Consider the following 24,959-nt stretch of genomic DNA (forward strand, 5'->3'; position numbering starts at 1 on the left):
CTTGATTAGAATAAATAGTCCTATATGGGCTCAGGGACTGGGCGCCAATGCACTGTGAGGCAAGTGGTGGCTGTTTGAGTGTGTGCGTGTGTGTGTGCGTGCGTGTGCGTGTGCGTGCGGTCTCTGGTGACTCACTGGTTTTGTTTCTCTCTCTCTCTCTCGCTCTCTCGTGCAAGCGCATAAGCACGTGCACACTCTTGGACACACTGGCTTTACCTTTCTCTGACCTACCCAGTGGGTCTGTGGGCAGATGTGTAAGTCTGAACAACACAATCAGAAAGCTGTTACTGCCTCAGGACATGAACTTTACACCTCCCGCTCTCTCACCCCCTCTCTCTCTCTCTCTCTCTTTGACGAGCACACTCTCATTCACCCCTCAACCAACAAAGACTTCTGTCTTTCTTCATCTATATTTCTGCACACTATGCAAACAGGGTGGTGCATTAACATGACTGTCTGATACTGTTACAGCGCCTAATAGATCATAAAGAGTTTGTTTGGATCTCTCTCTCAAAATGCATTCAGTATGCATCCACCTCTTCTGTCGGAGTAACAGACGCTCTGAGCTGCAGCTGAAAGCCATGAAAGGCAGCGAGCGGACATTTCTGCCATTACCTCATTACGAAATGCGGCTGTATAGAAGCTCATCCAACAGCAGAGTCCCGATCGTGAACCAGTTGCTCTCCGACAGACACTGAGTCGGGTTTATTAGGGACGACTGACTTTCCTTGCAAGTCAGAATTAGGTTTACATTCAAAGACCATTAAGGCTTAACAAATGAGCATCCTACATGAAAGCACATGGGGACAGTAATCGCTATCTTTCCAAAGTGGGCGAACAGTATTTTAATACCCTCCTTCTTTCTGCTGAAATATTCTCATTGTTTTAAAGAAGCACAAGATCTGCCCACCCCTCACAGCGGCTTGTGACCAAGAAATGTGAAATAAATGGGGTCTTTTTTTTTCTTTCGAAATCTAAGTATGTATTTCAAATTGAGAATGACACATGCTTCATTGTGAACTCATGCATGCTTCGTCTCTGGTCAAGTTAACTTTTGTCTGAATACCAGACTTAATAATTCTTTTGACAGAATAATTCTTTTGACATTCAGTGATATTGTTGGCAGTGTTTCAGATCCTCAGACAGTAAATATCTTCTGTTCATGAATCCTGGTTACCTGCTTTACTTTGAAGCAGAAGTGTTGTAGTAACTTTTTTTTTTACAGTAGATCAGGAAAAGAACATATTTTTTACTCTTCTTTGAGTACAATGCTGAAGAAAAAAACACTCTTACTATAAGTTTGATACCACTCTGGTTACAAATAGTAACTGTTAAGGTGGGGCTGCACAGTGAAGCAGTGGTTAGCACTGTTGCCTCACAGTGAGAAGGTCATGGGCTCAAATCTCATTTATAGAAAATATAAATATTTTTTTTTTACAATCGTATTGAAATTAAACTCAAATATACTAGCCTTGCAGACAATGAGGGCTACAGTTTGGTCTAAACATTTGTTAGCATTTGAGGTACTTTGAACTAAGCTAATGCCTAAACTAACATGTAACTAATAACTGAGCCAAGATGGAGGACAACTAATCTCTAACTCGAAGGAGGCCCAAGTCAATAGGAGGAGGTTCACCTCTGACCCCTACAGCCACCCGGATGATCTTAATCACTGGACCTCCCGGCTCTTTCCCAACACATCAGTGTCTCTGACACGTTCACTGTGCATCGTAAATCACAGCTTTAACGCTTCTACCGATACAATGAAATAAAGTTCTTTTCAAAAATTAAAATCACAGTTAGGGGATTAAGAGTCCATCTGTTAGTAACGCGTTTGCTGTTCTTTTTCCTTTCTGTTTTTCTTCTTTCTTAGCCTCAACCTTATAACCCCTGACGACTGATAGCCTTCACCTTTGAATCTGCCTCTTTGTGTTTGTCCCAGTTGCCTGAGACTGGTTCCCGCCCCCACGACACCAGACAGCTATATTCAGTGTCTGCAGCATTTAAATGAACCGTACAAATATTTAAAGGCTTATAGTATTATAGACTGTGGCTTCTGGCACCGTGCTTTCTGCATGTTCTCCACTTATTACTGTTTCCATCTCTTACAGCCAATCTTATTAGTCAAGACACCGCAGCATCTGGCTCTGATGTTCATGCGTTCTCTTGCAGGTGTGCACGCGATTACATGCCAGATGGGAACGTCCATGTCTGTGTGTGAGCACGCCATCATCCACGTCCACACGTAAGCATCTTATTGTTTTTATATGCTTCGGGTGAGAAATTTGCTTACTATCCTGCATCCTGATACCAGGATACATACATACCAAATGAAAGGCAGCAGGAAGAAATTTGACCCGAAGCAAGAATCTGTCTGTTAACATAACAGACAGAACCACATGCTGTAACCCATGAGCATCACATACGCACGACAGCAGGTTGCATATATGATATGGCCAACAGGGTTTTACAGAATTATGCACTGCCTGTGCTGGGTATCCAATAACAGAAAAATGAGCGTTTTTAACTGATAGATCATCAACAGAAACATAGCGAATGAGTGACAATAACCAAAGAACTCACAAAGGTGGAAGAATTGTTTGTGGTGTTTACACAGGAGAACCCAAAACAGGACTGATTTAAAAAAGATAGAGGATGTTTGGCAATATGTGCAAAAAGGAAAATGCTGCGAATAAAGTTACACCTGAACTCAACGGCAAACATATTGACTGGAGACGCTTCACATCAGGCAATGGAGAGACCAGGAAAACAGAAGTGTTTTATGGAAAACAACAACAGCAAGGCTACAAAAAAAAAAGACAAAATGTAAAACAACAAAAGCTATGATGATTTTTCAAGCAATTTCTAATGATTATTTTCTGTCTTTGTATATATATGGGGAGTGTCAAGTTTTTTTCAGATCCAAAAGTTCACTTCCTTTGTTTTTTTTTTTCATTTTTTTATTAGTACTGACGCAGGGGATTTATATGGATCTATAGGTGTATAAGTAAAAGATACAGACAGGACAAGATTGTGACTTTCAATACATTTATGTGTGGAGTAAAGAAAAACAGCACTGTAAGTAATTATAAAGAAAAAGACAGTGAGACAGATAATTAACAGTGGAAAAGCTTTTATAAAATGTAGCAATGGAAGTCACAGACGATGGAGAGATGGATGTTTAGTGGAGGGAAAACACAAACATGACAGAGCGAGACAACGGAGTAGAAAATCCTATCGACTCCCAGCAAAATAAACTAAATAAATCAATGAACCTAATCTTTGTCAGCCAAATAGCAATGTCAGCTATCTATTAAAAATCTTTCTATTCTTTAATCTCTTTCCACCTCTCCCTTTTGTCTTACCTTGCCTCTGCTTTTTGTCTCACGGTTTCCGCATTGCCCCCACCTCCTGCGCTGACACTCCCCTCTCTCTTCACTAAACACTAACAATTCCATTAAGCACAACAAAACACTCGTTTAGAGGTCGCATTTGTTTCGCTCAACTTCCCTTGTCATCCGCATACCAACTGAGAGGCCGCACGCTGCGGCTTTGATTCCTGTTATCTGACATGACCTTTCAGCTTCAGAATAATTGGCAATTTTTGGTGAAGCTTTACATGCTACTCATATTTTTTCTTTAATGACTTGTTTTTTAAAGCGACCGCACACTGCCTGTTTCATTCCTTTGTTCATGAACATACCTGATTATATCACTGTCCATAACGTCACATCTGCATAAATACTCTACACGCACTACCCAGAAGGCTCGGTGCTGGTGCTATTTTCTGTTTGTAGCCGGTGGAATAGGACAGCCAAATAATTTAATTTAGCGAGTGAATCCATAAACTTATGTGACATCTCGTCTATGGCCTCGATAATCTACCGCCCCAAGTCATGATTTGCTTCGTAGCCAGATTCACATTATTTTCCGAGCAGTTTGGGGGCAACGCTGTAATGAACCAATAATGTCAGCGGCAATGCACAGCAAGGTCAACAGGAGTCGAACAGGGTGAGATTTATGACTGAACTCAATGAGTGGGGGGGCGCTTTTCACATGTTTAGGCTATGGAAATATATAGGAGCAATCTGTACTGCAGCGTGCACGTTGGATTTGTAGCCGGCTTCTTCTTCTTTCTCTTTTTTTTTACATGACATTAGATAAACTTTCAAAACTATTACCTCTGATTTATGTCCTATTTCAATTTTATTTTGAATGATGGGATTTTCTTTCTCCTCTCAGGCTTGTGCTTTTCCCATTAGCTTGGAGTTTACGGATGTGTTTCTGTGACGTAACTGAAGCTGAACAATGAACAGAACCGTCTGGGCTGTCAACAGTCCAGTCAGCATCCACCGGGCTTTTAGCCGTCTCGACGCTAAATGCAGCCTGTTCGCCATATTATCAGCTGGTTAAGTGAGCCTGGAAGCATGACTTGATCTGTGAGTTACTCCTGAACCTCACAGCAGGAGCAGGAGCTCCTATGGCGGCAAAAGCTGTAGTGCAGAGAGAGAATCCCTTTTCAATTGTATACTTATATTCAATTACATTCTTTAGAAACAGTTTTAAAGTCAAGGTATCTTAGACATATCTAAAAGTACGTTTTGCATGGTGTGTTGAATAGGTAGAAATATTCACGGATTCTGTCATGTCAACCTATTAAATGGCTTTTTTTTTTTTCCCTCACCACACATTCTTTGTGCTGTTAGAACAGTGAGTTCTGCTTTTTGCTCCACAGTCTCCCTCAGACCTGACACATCAAATATCCAACAGTAATAAGCCTCAAAGAAAATGAGTCGATCAAAATAGTGCTTTCTATTCAACTGGCGCAGAGACATTGTGCATTTGCAGCTATTTGTTACACAATTTTTCATTCAACCGGCTAACATGCAAACAACACCTCAATCTGAAAAATTCAGCGATGATAATGAATATAACCAATAAAAACACAACAAATTGAACGCATAAAAACAAATACTGTGATAATTGACAAAAAGTTGCTTAAAAGCCTAAAGCAACCTAATCGAGGCCTTATGCCCTGAGTTTCTAAAAACAAATAAGCTAAACTATTTTACCTCCTGTGGGACGAAGCACGGATGCACAGTCATTGTTGACAAAGCCACATAATGAATGAAATCACTCCCGTAAACATATGCAGCTGGTTGTTAAACTGATCTTCCCTGCAGAAAAGACGCATTCATTTCGATTATGACTGAGACGCCATTCTTAATATTTCATCATTCGGTGCTGCATCACTGTGTGTGTTGTCATCTCCATAACGGTGAAAAATAGATGGATGCTAATTGAAACACTTCAGCCAGAAATGTGGTGGTATGCCTTTAAAACTAAACTGAAGGCTTGAGCTGCGCAGCCAGTCAGCCAGAAAAGACAGCAGGAGCAAATGCTTCCCACTGGCTGCCACTTACCACTAATGTTAGAAAAATGATAAATTAGTCCCGGCATGCTATTTGGAGTCAATGTGTTTGCGTGTGGGTGTGTATGTGTGCCAGTGCGTGCCTCCATCCTGTAAAGTGTTGTGTCGCATGCCAACAGTTCACAGTGTGAACAGATGTTAGTCAGTAATGCCCTGGGTTTCTGCGCCGCAGTCAGGCATTTTTTAGGGTCCTCGGCTCTGAGGAGGAGTCCGTGGAGATGCCTGAATTGCTTTATCGAGCGGAACACAACTAAGGACACGCAGGCTCGCAGCAGCTGCCAAGAATACACACAGACATGCAAACACAAACACGGCGCTCGCTCCGAGCATGTGCAATACAAACTCACAAGTGGAGGGGATGCAACCATCAACACATTTTGGAATAATAGCGCAAACAGAGGCCCAGACATCGACAGGGTAACAAGTGCTCTTAAGTTCACTCTGACTCTGACAGGCTTCTAACAAAGTAATGGACCTACTGCTGAGTGAATACTGTGGCTGCAGCTCTAAGCCCACAGGACTCTTATTGTTTGTCTCTTTAACAAAACTATCTCCCTTTTCATTCTGAAGCAGCGAGCTTGAGTGTGTTCTTTTTAACACTGTCATTTATTATAACACCTATCCGTTCAGAGCCAGAAACCACACTCTATATTTAGCTGCTGCCTGTCACCGAGACCCTGATGAAGGGGAGGAAAATGAGTGGTGATGTTGGAGACCATGGGAAAGGTTAACGCTGTCTCTTTGAATAGCATCAGACTCTCTCTGATCATTCACAGCGATATCGGAAACCCTGAAGTCTGTACTTGGGATTTCAGTCAGGTTTAGGATTGGTATCGAAGATGATGCCAATCAAACCAAAGGGAATAAATTGCACATGTGTTTACGTGACATAAGCACAAGAGGAAAAATAAACGCACATCACAAGTTTGATTTGGCGTGCACTGACACAACTCACACGGGGAAAGGCGTGGCTAGCCAATCCTCCATATCTGATGTGGTAATCATGATGCAACTGTGAGATAACAGAAGTGCTACTGCTGGCATGAACATGTGCACAAGCAGACATTCTCCCAAGCAAACCTGCACGCAAACAGATGCACAACTTCAGATGAAAACATACTAAAGATTGCAAGAAAGAGAGTGTTTGTGGAATTGAAAATGCATAATTTTGATTTGTGTAATTTTGATATTTTCTTTTTGCAGACTAAGTAAATAAAACCAAATCGAACACAGGAACGCAACAGGTCAGATCTTATGATGATATATCGACAGAGGCGTCAAACACATGGTCTTCAGAAACGACAGGACAGGACACATTTGACCAACACGATGGAATGTCAAAATATAATCTAATTCCAACAAAACTAAATCTTTCAAATTTATTCAGTGTTAGCTGCACTTTTTTCGTGAGTGGAGCAGAAAGAGCAGCAGAGACACAAGCCGAAAGATCAGTGATGCAGCAGGAAAAGTGAACTACCTGATGTTAGAGAAGTGGTATTTGCATCAAAGCCATAACAAGAGAGTGAAAGTATGTTAAAAATATGCTCAAAAACAAAACAAAACAAAAAAAAATACTAATTGATGTTTTCTTATAGATAGATGTATAGATTCACTTTTGTGAATGCACACTGTTGGCAAACCAAATACAGTTCAAACAGATACAACTTTAAATTGAAGCAAGTACATCAAGCTCATTGAAACCAACAGGACTGAGTTGCACTCTGGAATTAGACGACGTGAAATCTGGTTTATAATGAGCTGTTAAAATAAACTTAAGGTACAAAATCTGTATGAGATTACACAACATCCACATATGTGCATCTTAAGATGTAGATTGGTAAATTCCCACTGCGAAAAATAAACAAATTTTTCCATAACTGAAGATTTTTAACATTCACAACTGCCTAATGGGCCATAACTTTTATGGTAACAGTAAAGCACCCAAATATTTGCATACTGTCAATTAGAAAAGACTCCGTTTTGTTAACTTTCAGGTGTAAAAGAGAAAATATCCATTAAATCAAGAGCAACATATTCATAATATGTTCAATAACCATTTAAAGCCAGCTGTGAAATTTCATCTTGAGAACATCAGAGGCATACTAACATCCAGGACCAGAGAGAGAAGCGAGTATTCAACAAACTGGACTCCAGAGGAGCACGGATGAATGCATGAATCTGAACTACTCTCACAGAATGTTTACTTGACAAAAGGCAATTAAGGTTTGCTGTGAAACAAAAGTTGCATACTAAATAGAGGGGAAAAGAGCATATGCTGAGTTTATTATTACAATTCATTATCTGTAAAAAGAGACAATTTTATAACTTTTCTCGACTAGAATTGGCTGTATGACAAGGAAGACGGCCATCATATATTAGCATCACAACTTCAGACTAAACAGGATTAAAAGGAAATTACAAAAAAGATTAAAAGACAAACAGGACTGTTGCATTAAAATGTGTTGATTGCTTTAAACACTTCAGGTTCTGGCAGTTAATATCTGAAATGTGTTTTCAGTTTTTATATTAGGAAGATAAAGACAACTAAATGAAGCAGTAGATAATAAATTCTACATTAACAAAACAGTTTTACCGACAACAATCTGTCTCAAGTTACTTCAGACGAGGCCCATCAGATAAAAAAATAATGAGATATTTATATGAATCTGACACTGATAATCATCTAAAGCACTACAGAAGCTGAATGGATGGATGGGTCCAAGTCAGGCTGAAACACAGGGGATTGATGAAAGTTACAATCATGAATGACACAATGCAGACTGGGAGAATCACACCCCTGGTTAGCCAAATAACTGAGCTGTAACCCTGTTTTTCCTGTCTTAGTCTTCACAGCATTACTGTAAACGGTTCAGGTTGAGAGGAGAAACAGTGCTTTATTTGAATTTCTACACAGGAGGGAAGCCAAGTGACGGTCACCTGCCCGAGGAAGTGCTCCGAGCCCTGTAAATAATGAGCCGACTGTGGATTGGGTCCAGTGTGTAAAAGAATCTAAAAGTTTTGTGCTAAATAAGCAGCGGTGAAATACAGGAGTCAAAAGAACAACTGTTTAAAAAGACTAGTGAGATTGATCTTTAGTAGATTTTGAATATTTGTCCCTGAACTGCTTCAAACAGGAAACTCTGTATGAAAAGTAGAGAGCAGAAATAATATTAATTGGTCCCCAAGGTGCTGAACTCCTCTGTCTATATTGCAAAAATTTGATGAAAAGTAAGTTGTTATAACAACATCATGGTTAAAATGCATGAGACATCACTGGATACATAAAAAAATGTTTAGTAACTTGACTAAGACAGAATCTTGCTGCAACTTTAATAATTTATTTTAATGCAAACGACAAAATTGAGTAAGTTTCAAGGTTTCAGGTTTCAATTAACATTAATAACATTTAACATAAAGGACAGGAGAAATAATTAAGTGTAAAAGTGTTAAAACTGACATTCCGCAGCGATGTTTAGGTGTTACTGAAGGTGTGCACTGTCACACCCTCTGCAACGTGATGGTGGGCTGTGTCTACGTGTCTAAGTGTGTGTGATATCTTGCCTTCAGCGACTGTCATTTCCTTTGTGCGAATATGCCAGAGTGTGAGCACTTGCACAGTTATACTCGCACATCAGTGAGCCACCTTTCCGTTTGCAATATGTTTGCAATGAGCCACCGCAAACTCTGGGTTATTTACCACATGTAACAGCATTCACTTCTTGGGGGGGGGGGAGTGCATCTGTGTGTGGTTATTTTCTCTGCAACTCCAGTGGTGTCCCCATCTGTCCAGATGATGAATGCATCCCTCAAAAAGCAGGAACGCCGTCCTCATCCAGATGCATCACTCCACGGAGTGATCACGAGAGCATGTGCCATGTGTTTGCAGGTGAGCTGGTGTGTGTGTGTATGCGTGTGTGTGTGTGAGGGAGATATGGTGTCATAAAGGCTCAGAAACATGGTAGTTGGGACCCGCGGTGGCATATCACCTCAGACCCCATACTGAGGCAGCCCACCGCTGGGTCACACAAAAGATGGGAATGAATGTCACCTGATAGCCCAACCCCCACCCTCCTACACACACACACACACACACACACACACACACACACACACACACACACACACACACACACACACACACATACACACATACACACACTGGCAGGGAAGCACAGGGTTTCCATGTTACCTGATGCTGCTCATGCTGCCTGCCTCTGATCCCAGCTTGCATCTCTCCAGCTGGGTGGCGACGATCTGGCGCTCAGCCTCGAGTTCCCTGGTCAGACGCTCAAACTGAAGCTCCTGAAGAAGGGAAACAACACGTGTGTGTTACTTACAGCCAGAGACAGAAAGAGATAAGAAGTACGAAGGTTCGGCTCTCACCGTGAAACACAGGTATAAAGACAGGCCGTTAAAATAGCTCAGGGCTGGTAGCTACGCAACAGTCAAATTGTAGTAGCATTATTAGCAGGAATATGATTGACAGGTGAGAAAAAGGTGCTCAGGGGAATGATAGGTTTCCAAGCATTCTAAATATGTGAGCAAAAAAGTCCTTTAATCTTAGCCGCTGTGTGCAGCTTGAAGGTTGTCACAGGGAGAAGTCGAAGAGGAGTCCTGAAACTGGGTTACAAACTTTGGTTCTGTCTAACCGAGACATTTGTGGAGTGTGTTCGCGTGGCACATTTTGTAATCCCAGAAGAGCTGTTTTCCCATTTGGTTCAACAATTGTATGTTTGAAAAAAAAAAAGAAAAAAAGAAAAAGTGGCATTATTGTGAAAAGCAGATTGAGAAAGAAAAGAAACGAGAAACCTGTTTTATTCTGCAGAATAAATGGCAACAGAATTTAATCAGATAAGTACAATTTCACTGTTTGATTGCCCCCAAAGAACACACCGTGTGTGCGCGTGTGTGTACGTTGTTTCATTAACTATTTACATGGTTTGCTGACAGTCCCAGTTCCATCAGTCATCCAGCTATGAGCCAGATAAATGAGATTTCAAACCGATGGCAGCCACACATGCATGTGGTTTTTTTTGTGTGTGTGTGTGCGTGCGTGCGTTGCATTCAAGTTAATCAGAGACACACGGAAGCAGATCAATAGTGCGGCGAACCCCACCCCTCTGAACATCAGTGACTCCATGTGTGTGTAAGACCAAGAAAAGGAGCGTGAGAGAAGGAGATGTAGGAGGAGGGGGGGGAGGGGGGGGGGGGGGCATGCTGGTTTGATTGGTTTTCACAAAGCTATTTGAAGCTTTGAATGAGTTGATCCCCAACCCCCTATATCTCAAGTCTCCAACCTCAGTCGCGTCTCCCCCACAACACTCCAGAGCACAGCGTAATTCATCTTCCTCTCCCTTTCTTCCCGCATGCTTCCAACTATTTACTCATAAATATGCACTATCGTGTTCCCCATCTTCCTCTCCAACATGCAGTTACACCCGTGTTTTCTCCCTCTCCTCTTATTCCGCCTCGCTCTCTTTCAAACACACTCGCTTAAGTGCCAAGAGCAAGTCCAACACACTCCCTGAATGTAGTATTAGCAGAAGTAGTTCACTGATCTCGCAGGAGTATCGGATGGTGGATGCGTCTCCTCCACACACTCCTCACACACTGCGAGTTTACACAGAGAGTGTCGAGAAATATATCTTCCGCCTTGAGACCACTAGCCAGCCACAATCTTCTCATTCACATTTATCTCAGTCTTCTTCTCCCCAGTCACTCAACTCCTCCTTTACTTCCTGTCAGCGTCTCCTGTCTCGATTTTTCCTTGTTTTAACCGCGACAAGATAAATCTCGCACATCCGAACAACAAAGTAGCAGGTTCAGCCACCCCTATGATTTGCAAAGCGAGGTAATACTGGGAATTTGCGCGGGGTCTATTAAACCCTCTGGACCCGTAATTCTAAATTACAGCTTTGTTTTACAGCGAGGTGCCTCGCTTCAAAGCTCCGCGCCGCTCCCCGCAGCAGACTGCTTTGTCACCTTGTTTGCCACGGCTTCAACTGGCTTAAATCCTCAAGGTGTAAAAAATGCAAATCCCTGCACCTAAAGCAGCATTATGCTAATTGATGATATATCATGCCTCAATGGTAAAATATCCTAAATAGGTTCTGAGGTAGCACAGTAATATCTGAATGCTGAAACACATGGGAAACCTGGTAGGCAAGTTCTGTAACAGAGTAAAAATGTGTTAAATTATGCATAAGTCTTTTTCAGAGGCTTTATTTAGTCAGAGAAGCCCAGGAAAGTTGTATGTAATTGATATAACATGGTTAATGACATGTTTCAGGATCAGCTGCATCTTTCACATTTGCAAACTGACCAGACGTACAGTGAAAGCATCGCGACACAACCCGGCTTAACTGACCCGTCCATCAACATCCTGCTATGAATTCTGATCAACTGAAACCGATCACTGAAGGGCACGCACAAAATGATCCCATTTAATAGAAACTGCCTGCCTTTATGCAGCCTTTTCGGCTGAGGCCAAGGAGCGATTTGTGATGAAACCAGAGGTTTCACAAATCAGCTGAATCATGATAAAAGGCAATAAGTGTTGCTTAAACCTGCTATTGACTTTAAAACTGAATGAAATGTGGATGGGATAAATACAAATTACATCTATTAAAAGCAGCAGTGTTAGGAGTTTATATATTATAACAATATTTATACATATTATCGACAAGAATATAACTGGTTGAGGTCCAGATTGTGTTTTTGTGAGCACGTACTTACTGTGCATGTCAGGTTTTCTCCAGGTATAAAATCAAAAAAAAAAAAAAAAAAAATCTGATTGAGGCTGATTGGGGCCTCTTGAGTCATCCATAGGTGTGGATGGGATGTGAGTGTCTGCGACTTTATGACTGTGTCTGTGTGTACTCCTCTACCTTCCCCCATGTCAGTTCCGAACGGCTCCACGGCCACATGATAAATAAATTGGATAAAGTTGTGCAGAAGATGGATGGATGGACGGGATATAGAGACCAGAGGGGTTTATAGTGCTCCCATTCCCCCCCAGCAAATAACACCCTGGCTGTTACTTCTGTTATGAATGCCAAACGATCCTCTGGAGAGCACGTTCTCGATATAAAACACCTTGATTTGTTAGGATTGGGAGACCTGCAACTTTGTGTTTGTATTACATTATGACTGTACCGCTGTGCTGCGAACAGCAGTTAATTCATAAACAAAAGAGCAGCTGTAAAACAATGCCGCAGCAGTCAAAAACACTACATCTTTCAGCTGGTTATAATTACTACACTTAAGAAGTCCTATGAAAGTGATCATCAGCTCAACTTCTGAAAGTCACTGTAACGCTTTGAGACACATTTATTTAGCTGAATTATGCTTTTAGCACAGCACACATCTGCCAGCTCAGTAACATTTGACTCAATAAAAGCTTACGCATCCATCAACTGAAAACCTAGAAAAAAATAAAGCATAGTGAGAACAAACACTGATTTTATGGATGTTAAGAAAAGTTGATTTAATAGTAGGAAAAATATATAATTCAGGCATCTAGATGTAACTATATTTGTCACTTAGCGATGTAAAGCATTACTAAAGAACATATGAAATATAGAAAAGAGAAATGGCGGTATATTTTCCATACTGCTCCTAATATCATCAATACATGGAAAATATCATTACGATAAGAGGTTTACATGAGTACCTTTTTCATCTGCTGCATATTACAATAAAATCATGTCATCGCTCTTCCAGAAAATCTTTTCACTTTCATTTTAATCTTCTTCAGTGCTCTCGTTGGAACAGTTGGAAATTGAAAATCACAGAAGATAGTGCAAATATGTGTCCACGTATGCATTACCTGCTGCTGTAATGTAATAAAAAGAGGTGAAAAGTATTAAATTAATCAAGCTTTGCCATTCCTAACTCAAAACAAAACACAACTCTCTATAAAAGATTGTCTATACTCCATTGTAGATGGAGTTCCATTGTTGTACAATAAGATGTAATTTATATGAAAAACCATCAACACAGCTGACGAGTGGGCCTATATATAACTTCAAATGAAAAGCCTGGTGCTGTCAGTGGAAGGATAACATGTTCCATAAAGCAAGAGGAGACATATCCATCGTTCCTACATCAGGGTTCACCCTTTCATCTTGTGTTCATCATGCCTTCTTTGATTGCTATCAATTTACATTTCGAGTTTTGAAAGAAATAGAATGAAGTGGAGAAACTAGCAAACACGGTGACTTCGATCCACAAGTTGCAACCAAATTACTAGACATTTTGCTTTGTATAGACAAATACAATAAATTACCTGAAAATGAGCCACAGCGCTGATGAACTGGGAGGCTCAGGTTGTCCTTTTGCTTCGTCTGAGTCTTGCTATCAAAGTGCAGGATGCAGAATCCCTCTATATTGTGCCCATGTTGTGCGCATGTCACAGCCACCTTTCTCAGGAACAAATGTGAGAGAGACAGCAGCAGCCGCAGTCAGCCACAAAGGTCTCTATGGCAACTGTGGCGCCCCATCCACCCCCTAGTATTATAAATTAGGTCCTGACTCCTCCCAGACACAGACCCTGCCCTTATCGCATACCTGAGCTGCTCCCATAGAGGTGTCCGTCTCATTTTTCACCTACAAAAAAAAAAAAAAAAAAGGAGTGGGGGTTGTCTCTTGGAGGTTCACGTTTCAAGACTGAACAGAGCATAGTCCTTGAGAAAATGAATGTTGAATAGGAATGCTGTCAATGATTCATTAAAGAAAAGGCGAACAATAGTCGTCATTTGGTAATATGGAGAAATGCTTTTTCCTTATAAGGAAAGTGTATGTGTGTATGTGGCTTTATTAACTGACTGGACTGCAGCGGCCACCCCACACACTCTGGGTCATTTCAGGTTACAGTGAGATGACAGAGAACCCAGTTTTTGAAGCATCTTTCCACTGCTTTCCAGGGATTTTTGTTCTTCTGCCACTGCTTTGTCTGACAATGTTTCGCAGAGCTTACTGGGTGCCAAAGTCAACATCAGGCTGAGAAAACAGTTTACCAACACCTGGGGGACGTGTCCTTATTCCAATTTTCCCAGTGGCCAATATTTACTTTACTGTCCTTCTATTTCAGTCTAGCGTCACCCATTCATCCATTTATGGTATTTTCAACAACACTTCAGGCAATCAGCGTGGAACAGCAGCAAGAAAAACAATGCCCCTGCCCTGCGTGCTCTTTGAAAATGTGCTTTTAGCATCTCTTGCAGTTCAAAATAAAGAGGATTGTCGGGAAACAAAAGGACTAAACAGCACGCATAAAGACATCTGTACACTCGAATCTGTCTGGATGTATGTGTGTGTTGATGTAAAGTAAAACCGAGGCACTAGAGGCACATTACAACACCGACAATATCTGGCAATCCCGCAGAGTGGGGCGAGAGAAATGGAAACCCTCCTATAGATATCCCGATCTCATTATTCAACGGCAAACTCAGTGAACTGGATTTAAAATCTGAAAGAAAAAAAAAACAGATACACTAAAAACTGCAGGGAAGTCAAATAAAAGACAAAAATAAACAAAATATTGAGCTCTTACTTTGGCAGTACTCTCGAGAGGTTTTCAGTGCACTTTTCTACTCAGTAAACAAGACGGCGCTTTTGTGTCATTTTCATGGGTATTTTCATCTTTTCTTTGTGAAATGTGAACTAATAAACTGAACCTGGTTTCTGGTGTGATGTTCAGAGTTTCCACAGCTCCACGGTGTGTGACAGGCAGTATAGCTCCTTGTCAGTTTAACTAAGTGAGCCTGCGTCACACTATAGAGACGCCGCATGCTCCCTGTGTGTGATCGCCCGGAGATAAGGTCCAATCATTATAAAGTGCCCTTTGGGTAGATATTAACAGTGCTGTTTTTGGATGGGAGACAAAAGGCAATCAAATGGAGCTATGACCTTCTAGCCAAGAAGTAACTCGCTGTCTCTCTGTCGCTCTCGCTCTCTCTCTCTCTCTCTCTCTCTCTCTCTCATTTATGCCTCCATCACTCCCCTTGCTCAATCACCAAAGAGGTGTGAAAAAAATTCCCGGCCAGATGAGTGGAATAAGGGAACGACAAAGGCGAGCGCAGATGGGAGCCGGCAAAAAGGTCACTCTCCTCTCCTCCCTCACTCCCCTGCATATTAAAAATTCCCCATGCAGCGACAATCACCCTCCATCGCAACGTACAGATGTGCGTCATGCTGCCTTGGCGTGGCTCGGATTTATCTGAAAATCATTTCTGCCTCTGCCTTTCCTCCTCCTTTCAGCTGTGTGTCTCGTCTGTCACTTTAATGAGTGCGAAACATCACAAGTCAGAGGAAAAGCACAAAAAAGAGGGGCCGGAGAAGAGCGGAGATAGTAGAGGGAAAGCGTTAACGGATACAGACAGAGGTGACTGAGAACGTCACATGAGCCTATAGCCTGGGGGTGGACACCTGAACTACCTCTGATTGAATGTGCATGTGTGCAAAAAAAAAAAAAAAAAGGAAGACAGGACAACAGAACACGAGAATAGCTTGATCGGAGTCACGACTTTCTTCTTGAAAAATGTGGGTATTGTGTGTTTGACAAAAGGAGCTGCCATGAAATCATGCACGTCGGTATGTCTGGATCTATACACCAGTTTCTAGAATGTTGAGTAGGGAATATTTTGTGTGAATTTCTACAAATTAGATTTTGCTGTGAGGGAAAGAAGGCTTCCCCCCCCCCCCCCCCCCCCCGAAATTTCACATTGTTTCCACACACTGAAATTGTGTAGGGCAACAAATAACTGCTGGGATATGGTATTATAATGCCACTGCTGAAGCCTTCCACTCGCTGTGAGACGTCTGCTCTCATGAACGTTGTTATCAAAGCAAGCTTGACTGCACAATGTCAACTTCTCCTGAATTGGCAGTTGCTATACCACCAGAATATACCATCAATACACAAGAATAACAACCTCATTCAGAACGGAATGAGGTGCTTGCTGGCGCCGTCAAGAGATAAATCAATGAAACAACTTGTTATTCTTGTACCAATTTATGTGCGCGAAAACGCAAAGAAGAGGTGGTCAACAATTGTCTGCGAACCCCACTGCATTCTTTGTCTTTCGTCTGCTCATAGAATCTGGAGAAATCAATTTTTCAAATCTGTCTTTTCAAATTAAATGACACAAATGAAAGCCACAACAGGAAGTATCTCCGTAAGCGAACGTAAGTGTGAGGAAAGAATTCATAGCACATGAAAGAAGGAACAGCGCCGTGTGTGTCTCTAGTCATGTGTGTGCATCTGTGGGTAGGTGAGCATGCAGGTGCTCCAACCATCTGGCAAACATCAGTAATACTACACACAAGTAGAAAGGAAAAAAAAAGATTAAAAAAATTAAAAAAAACAACTGAGTCTGGATTCATTCTGAATCAACTCTGCTCATTAACACTTTCCAGAATACGTCATTCACTGTTGATATACACCAGGGAAACGGCTCACACTGAGACGACTGGTCTTTTCGGTATCAGCCCACTTCTAACAGCATTTAGTTTACATTCATTTAAATTAGAGGAAATACCTAAGGGCTGCTCTTTAATGTGATTATGGCTATGAGAGTCATGCAGTGGACAGCGCTTCAGTATTAATAATATCAGTAAGCATTTCCCCTGAGGGGGATTATGAGCCGTATACACAAATCGCAAAACAGATAAAGTACCGCCGGTAGACAAGTAACAGAAACCCAACCAACAAATGTAAAACACACACAAGTGACAGAACAGATTTAGGGATTATTTTTTTTTTCCTAAATAATAACACTACTCAATCAAATATTGCCACAAAAAAGAAAAAATATTTTGTTTTGTTTTGTTTTTCAAATAATTAAAAACAAGGCACTTGAAGATGAAAAAGAAAAACAGTGATAAATGTGGCTGTTTTGGCCATAAAAATAGAAAATATATTTTTCTTTTTGTTTTTTTAAAGAGTGATGACTATTGGACAAAGACAGTCAAATTAAAGCATCCCTCATGCTTTATTATCTTAATGACAAAATGATCATTTAATAATTCATCTAAAATACATTTAGACTTAGATTATCATTGTTGCAAGAGGGGCCATTGTTTTTCACAGTACTGTGCATACTGGACTTAAATGAACAAAAACATGTACTTCACCAAAAAACAACAAAAACAACAAACAAACAAAAAAACATAATAAAAGCATTTTATTGTAATATCCAGAGGCCACTCTCCATGGTGCTGAAGAGCCCCCCTCCTGCATGTTTAAGACATTTCTTACACACCTGATGGCAGAGCGAGGTTCTTTATTAAGCTTTCCTGAAGGCACAAATGCTCCATTCAGGTGTGATGAAGCAGGAAGATGTCTGAACGATGCAGGGCATATGGTCTCAACTATCAGGGTTAAACACCACTGGGTTAGATCCTTAAGACTCGAGAGCTCTTATCAGCATTCCTACAAAAACGTGTTCAGGTGCATTGTCACCCAGCGCCTCCAGCTCAGCACATAATTACTTTGGTTATGCGTCTGAAGCAGAGATAAAAATAGAGATCTATGCTAAAAATAACCTCTTGGTTGAATCGATACCCTGGTGGTGCCGTCACATGTATCGATTAGCTCAAAGGGTTGTTGCTCTGTAGAACAAGACAGCTTAAAACCAGGACTGAAACTACACCACACGTTCATTCAGACCTGATGTGAGGCAATATTTCACAATTTAATCTTTTTGCTCAAAATATAGTCCCATGAAGACACAAAAGAAGCCCGGTTTTAACCGAACCAATCCACAGACGGTGAAGCAAACAGACTTATAACATTCGTCCCACCCTGAGTAAATTCTAGGCTTTACTTGGATGCATATCATTTTCTCTAATAAAAGGGATCACACCGCATAAACAAATAGAGCAGTGTTCATGCATCACTATGCAGGAGGAAATTGCCTCCTTATTCATATCATTGTCACAGTCATTGGGGAACAGAGAATATATCTAACAAAGGCAACAAATGGTGAGGCAAACTGAACGATATTAGGGAGGAAGTGCCGAAGCTGCTCCGCCGGCAATAGCGCTCATCGCACTCCGTGGATGAAACGGCATTATGCGAGTAAGAGAGCAAAACTGGCAGAAAACACATAGAAAACAACGCTTTTCAGTGTCAGTGAGTTGATAATTGCGAGTTGCCTTCTGTTTGGGTAAGAGGGGGGAGAAGATGTATAGAGACTCAGACCTAAACCACAGAGAGAAGCTCTGACATGTTTTGTGGCAGTTTTCCTGTAATTGTTTGAGAAAACAGTGATGGAAGAGGCGCTTAACTGTACATGGAAGGTGCCGTTGTCGCATTAGGAAACAGCTGAGTCTCCTCTTTTAAATTACATTGTGCACATTTTTCAGCCAATTATTACCATCTGAGTTCTGAGACTCATTATACTGACAGTGCTTTTTAATAATGGCGCAGCTGACAGCAAGTTTTTGGTGAAAATTAGTTTTAACCTTTATATATCCATAAGTAACTTGCAACAAGCCAAAGCTCAAAATGTTGAATGTTTCCTGTATTTCTCAGCACAGAATAATAATGTTTCTATATAGCCATGCTTTAAAATATGCTAAATCAAAAGATTATTAATGAACATGGTTTGGGGAAAAAGAAAAGTTTTGCTGAATATAAAACCATTTTGTACTGAGAACTCGTGACTTTTGCTCCAAGTGGTTTAGAAAACTTCTACCTCATATGTTCTGTTCATAATTTGGAGTATTTTTGGCTCCCCTCAAACTTCCATTGCGGGTCCTAGGAGTGATTCCGAGCCGTTTGATAAATATGAGCCCAGGATTAAAATATCTCTGGTCTGGGTAAAGAGGAAATCAGCAAAACAGCTTCAAAGACAACTGAATCAAAGAACCACATTACTAAACAGTCGAAAAATAAGCCATGCACGAGGCTAGGTCCAGGCTAATCGTGAGCCACGAGATGAAAAACACTGAGAATATTTCCCAAACTCTCGTCAAGGTGCCGCACCGGTACACCACGAATGAGGCAGCAGATGTGTTCAGAGTTCGGATTCAAATGTTCCTTTAAAAAATAAAAATAGACGTGAGACATATGACTGCCAACAGCTGGCCCATAACAGTTTTATACGCATTATAAATATTCAACACAAACACAGCAATACTATGACAGATCTCTCCCTCGTTAAATTATTTAAGGGCTCAGTGGGCAAAATGAAATCATGTCTCCAAGTCTTCAGTCTCTCTCTGTCTGCCTCTCTCGCTCACATCGCTGTTCCTGTATATCTGTCTGTCATTGTGGGGGTGAATAAGTGGCATGTTGGTGTCCTTCAACCCCAGTGCAGCCTGAAAATAGCGGTTTGCATTTTCAGCAAAGCAAGAGGAACGTTCGTGTCGGTTATCCAACTGTGCAGAAGCAAACAAAGAGTCAGCACAGCTTCCTCTGTCCTAATTATGACCACATATTAGCATATCTCTGCAACGCCGTCATAAAAGTCACATGCAGGAGGCAAACTGTGGTGGCGTAACAATAGGTGACAAATATCTTGTGCGCACAGGTTGTTATGTTTCTGGTTAAGGATGAAATAACAGAAGTAAATGGTTGACACTCAATTCTTTAATCAGCACAGCGAGACATCAAAGGCACAAATAAAACAGTGGCTCCACGTAAGCCTGAACTGGCTCTTGTGAATTGTGTGTATTGTTAAATTAGCATAGCTGCACACAGGAACCCACAAATTAGAGGAGTGTTATTTATTTTCCTCCTATAGAAATTCTAAATTGTGTGTTTGCTTATCTTTATTCAGCTGTCAGAGACAGTAAATTAAAAGGGGGCCATGTGTTGCACAGACTCGCGGTGTGTTCAGTATCCGAGACCGGGCTTTCATACAAACCCAAACTGCGAAGAGACAAAGGTTTCCGTTTTATTGTAATTATTTTCTCTGCATAAAGTCAAGCTGTCTCATTTTGGAAGACATTTTGTGCGCCTGCTGTTCAACTTTGGTCCTTACAAAAGGCTTGTTTCTAGCTGCCTGAGCAATGTGTATTTAAACATATTCATTGTCAAACCCTTTGCAGGAGCAGAAATGTTCTTCTAATTAGTAATTTCTTAAAAGATGACCAGCGTAGCAGCCTTTGTTAATACAATTTGGTTAAAGCCCATTCTGCTCATCTCCTGAATGTCTGCGTGTTCGCTGGAGCCTGACTCGCTGGGACGTGTGGAAAACCTCTGGGTAAAGTGCTGCACTGATTACCTCCATATGTGATTAACTGTCTGGAGTAACAGGTTGTCCAGTTTTCACAAGTGCAGCACAAATGAATCTCTAATCATCCGGCCCTCTCTAAATACGGCCTTAATGTTTTACTGAATTAAACTTGTGATGAATTATCGAATTAGTGTGCATTATATATAATTCAATACACTCTGTTAGCACACATCACAAATGGTCACATCTCTTTTCTAAATTTCTGTGAGACTGTGTTTAACAGTAATTTTTGGCTATTTCCACGGAGGCGACAGACATGGACAAACACTGTAATTCAGTATTAGAAGATCAAAGACCAAATATTCACTTGTGCTCGGCATACAAGAATATACACCCCCAATGCCGCACAGCTCTGAAAACACATTAACAAATTTCACCCAGTGCTGAAATCGTATTGCGCGAGATAAAATGATAAAGTCCATCCTCAACTCGGGGAGGCAGGCTACTATTTCCAGCTGACCGTGGACAGATGCAGGGCACGCCCTGAACACGTTGCCAGTGTGGCAGGAGTTATAACCACTACACCACCCCGCAGACCTTGATAACGTTTCTCAATAAAAATTAAGCTGGATGATCACAGCATTTCTTTTTTACATCACCCGACATCTAGGGAACAGCCTTGCCGCGGTGACTACTATTTGTTTGCTTCAGATTGATAGCAAGGTAATAAACATTGATTAAAAAATAAGGAAACCAATTCTTGCAGCTTTATGACATTTATTGAGACCACATTTGTTAGAGGGCCAAATAAATGTCAGCAATGAGAGAAGCACAAAACATTTCTAGAGTTGTTTTGTTTTTTTCCCCCCAATTAGTTTCACTGTCTCACAGTCTGATGCACTGTTGGTGGATGTTACTCAAAGAAAACCTTTCTCTTACTCGGTTCAACATTAAACAGTCAGAAGTCTGGGCATGAATTCTTCCGTCTTGTAATGAGCAAGAAACTATTGTCAATGTCACTAAGGGACTTTGTGCTGCGGAGTGATAGCTTTGACGGTGGTGTCATTAAGAGCTTTTTTTCTACTATAATTAATGTGTTATTCATCACCAAACTGTTATTTGTCATGCAGCTTTAGCCACACTAATTGTACCTTTAACGTGCAGTGTTTGAGTGCTAACCTTTAAGCATCCTTGACACACTGGTTCTATTCCACCCACAGCAAAAGAGTTTCACTTTATTTGCAGACTTTATTTTTCAGAGTTCAGCCCTGACTCCCTTAATTCTCACAACTTAATAATTCAACCGTTTCCGTTTGTCGGCAAAGTTGAGGAGAACAATAGCTTGGATGTTTGACGGGCTACAAAAATCTGTCAAAGTCAACCGCGTGTGTATGTGCACACAGATGTGTTGGCTGCTGGCACTGAGTGCAGAAGGCAGCGTGGTCGGGCTCATGCTTAGTGAGAATGGGTTTGGGCACAGACAAAATGTCACTTGGAAAATGTCACTGCCGAGCGCCACTGCGGTGCTCTGCGTGTGTGTGTGTGTGTGTGTGTGTGTGTGTGTGTGTGTGGGTGGCTGCATGCTCAGATATACCTTCCCAGAACACCAAGGCAGCAGTTACCTACAAGTTAAAGGCATCTTGTTTCTTCATTAAAAAAAATACCTGAGTTTTTTTAATCTAGAAACTATTTACCACTGATATGAAATTACAAAGTAAAATCTACCACTGAACACATTTAAGCATATTAACTGACTTAATTGTCTTTGATTTATTCACTGCTAAAGGTGATTGTTGCTTAAATATCAATTAAAATAACCTTTGATTAGAAGTTTCTTCTGGGAAAAAAAAAAAAAAGTGAAAAGTGGATACTTTTTCTCAACAAGTACTGGCATTCTGCCCTTGAGCAGGGCACTGGTGCTGTTTTGGCTCCAGCGGAGCAGCTCATTGATATAAAGTATGACAGTAGATTGTGGTGATACTGGGCAGCAGCCAGGTGCAACTGTGGCCATGAATATGAAGCAGGGGGTGCTGAAAAAAGAGCAAGCATGCTCAGCAAAAGCCTACCGTGAACAATGGATTAAAAAAAAAAATAAAAAAAAAATCACAGTTATTCACCCAGCAAGACTCTTCCCTGCCTTCTTTGTCAGCTCTTTCCCCTCGTGTCCTCTATCTCTAACCATGATGTGACGGGGGACTCCAGAGAGGCCCCAAAGGTCATTCATCCACCGGCAATCACAAACACTTGTTTTGATAGATTAGCCAGCGCAAGCACATGCAAACCCTCGCAGGCTCACAGCAGCAAGTTCTCACTCTTAGAATACACAGACCCGCAACCAAATATGAAGACTCCTTAAGGAGGGAAAAAAATGGTGCAGTGAAGTGAAAAAAAAAGGAAGTAAGTGGTGCACAAACGCCTCCTGACAGGCAAAGTTTCAGTTAAAACTGCAGTTACAGCCAAGAGACCAAAAGAGGAGAAAAAAAAAAAAAGCAGGCAGTTAGCCAAATTTTCTACTTTATGAATTTGAAGAGGTGGAAAAGAAACACACTGGCTGTAGCAAATGACGAGCCATTCATCAGGGCTTAAGGAGAACTAAGAAACATGTCTGACACACAGTGTGTGTTATTGCATAGCTTTCCTTAGGGAGTTTGACCTGTAAGGGAAAAGTGCATGCATGCACACCCTCCATGTTTAGACCATCTGCTGCTTGGTCTCACCTACAACACCCTCCTGGTATTGGTAGTGAAATTGAGAACTGTTTCAAGTTACTGGATAAAAAGCAGTGGATGGCGTCCCACTGGATTTCCTGTGTTCACAGGTCTAGCAGCTGTTTGTGTGTCTTTATAGGCTCTGAAGTCTGGTTAAATTGTCTGATGTGGAGAGTTAGCGAGGGCACCCGTGTTTTTTTCTTGTGCAGAGAAAGTGTGAGGCGATACATGCGAGCAGCGCTCTACAAATGGATATGTGTGCATGACGGATACAATATGTAAGTCCTGAAGCCTAAACTGGAGCGACAAGCATGACAGTGATAAAATCGCAGACAGGGCCTTCGGCACAGTTTTCTATGATGGATAAAGGGTTTAACAAGCTCCTCTGCCAGCTCCTTCATTTGGAGTTCATTCACACCGTTAAAATCAAGCATTCACAATTCCTACAAAGCAGAAGTGTGTGGCCCATTTAATGTGAAGTGAATCAACACAGACACAATGCCACATGCAAGCGGAGACATCCGACATGACGCAGGGAAAAATCGTACATCCAGAGAGAGGAAGCTAGAAGGAGCCGCAGAAAACCGGTACAGCTATTGTTTGCCCCGCTTCTCACATCCTCTCCTCCACTCCGTCTGCAGATAACAGGATGACTGTAAGTGCTACTCAAAGTAAAATATCAAGCACATTTTCATTTAGATGTGTCAGCCATGTGAAGAGCAGTTGCCTCTGTGTCAACACAAATGTGACACATGAACATTAAATCCTCCCAAGAATCCATTTGACAACTCATCTCATTGCCTCGAGAATGGCGATGAAGTCGAGAAGCCATTCCACATGATCTCGGCTTGGTTTGTTTATGCAAGTGCTACATTTCAAACGGATCATTTAACAACAGACTTCGGTTCAATTACATGAAAAAAACAGCTTAAAAAATGCGGAATGTATACCGCAAAACAATACTAACAGAAGGGCTAAAGTATAGAGGATTTACAGTGCGTTTTTCAATAAGGTGCGTTGGGACCACAACACTTGGTATCTCTGAATAAAGCTAGAATAACCTTTATTTAAAAGTTACAGCAGTTTCCTGGATCCAAGCCAATGCAAACATTGCATGAAATTATGGAGTTTTTAATACAAACTCAATAAGAAATCAGATTAACTGCTTGTTTTCAATGAATCAGAAGCTGCACTGATTCATTGCCCTGAGAGGCGTTATTTCTCTGCCAGGACACAACCCCGAACAGATTGCTATTTGCTGCCACGTGAGCAGGCTCTCATAAATCTGTGACTGGCTACCGCTGCCCTCGTGCACTTCTAAATCAAACAAATTAAAAATATCACAAGATTTATTGTAGTTTTCTTGCAAACTCAGATGAACCTAATAGTGAATGGTGACAGGTATGTCGGGGACCTGGAGGGATACTGTTGATAAATACATTTGCTTCCATTTTGCTGTGATGAATGTAAATCAACTTAGTATAGAAAGGGGCTGCACGGATTATGAAAAGTGTTTTGTCTTGTTTTTATCTCACGAAAGACCACAGTTCAGTTCTGGAATTTGCATCTTCTTCCCTGTGGCTGCATGGGTTTTATCCATGTACTCTTCCCACGATGAAATGCCACTGCTGACTG

The 24,959-nt window shown here is 41.2% G+C and overlaps 1 protein-coding gene across 2 annotated transcripts in view; it reads right to left on the bottom strand.

Annotated features, from left to right (window-relative positions):
- ctnnd2a (catenin (cadherin-associated protein), delta 2a) overlaps positions 1–24,959 on the bottom strand; it is a 245,157-nt gene that overhangs the window by 152,814 nt on the left and 67,384 nt on the right. For both annotated transcript variants that reach the window (XM_030099690.1, XM_030099689.1), the window contains exon 3: positions 9,621–9,733. In XM_030099690.1, coding sequence (XP_029955550.1) covers positions 9,621–9,733 — 113 coding nt within the window. The remainder of the gene's footprint in view (positions 1–9,620; positions 9,734–24,959) is intronic.

The sequence above is a fragment of the Salarias fasciatus genome, chromosome 9, assembly GCF_902148845.1.
Source record: "Salarias fasciatus chromosome 9, fSalaFa1.1, whole genome shotgun sequence".
Classification (NCBI taxonomy): Eukaryota; Metazoa; Chordata; class Actinopteri; order Blenniiformes; family Blenniidae; genus Salarias; species Salarias fasciatus.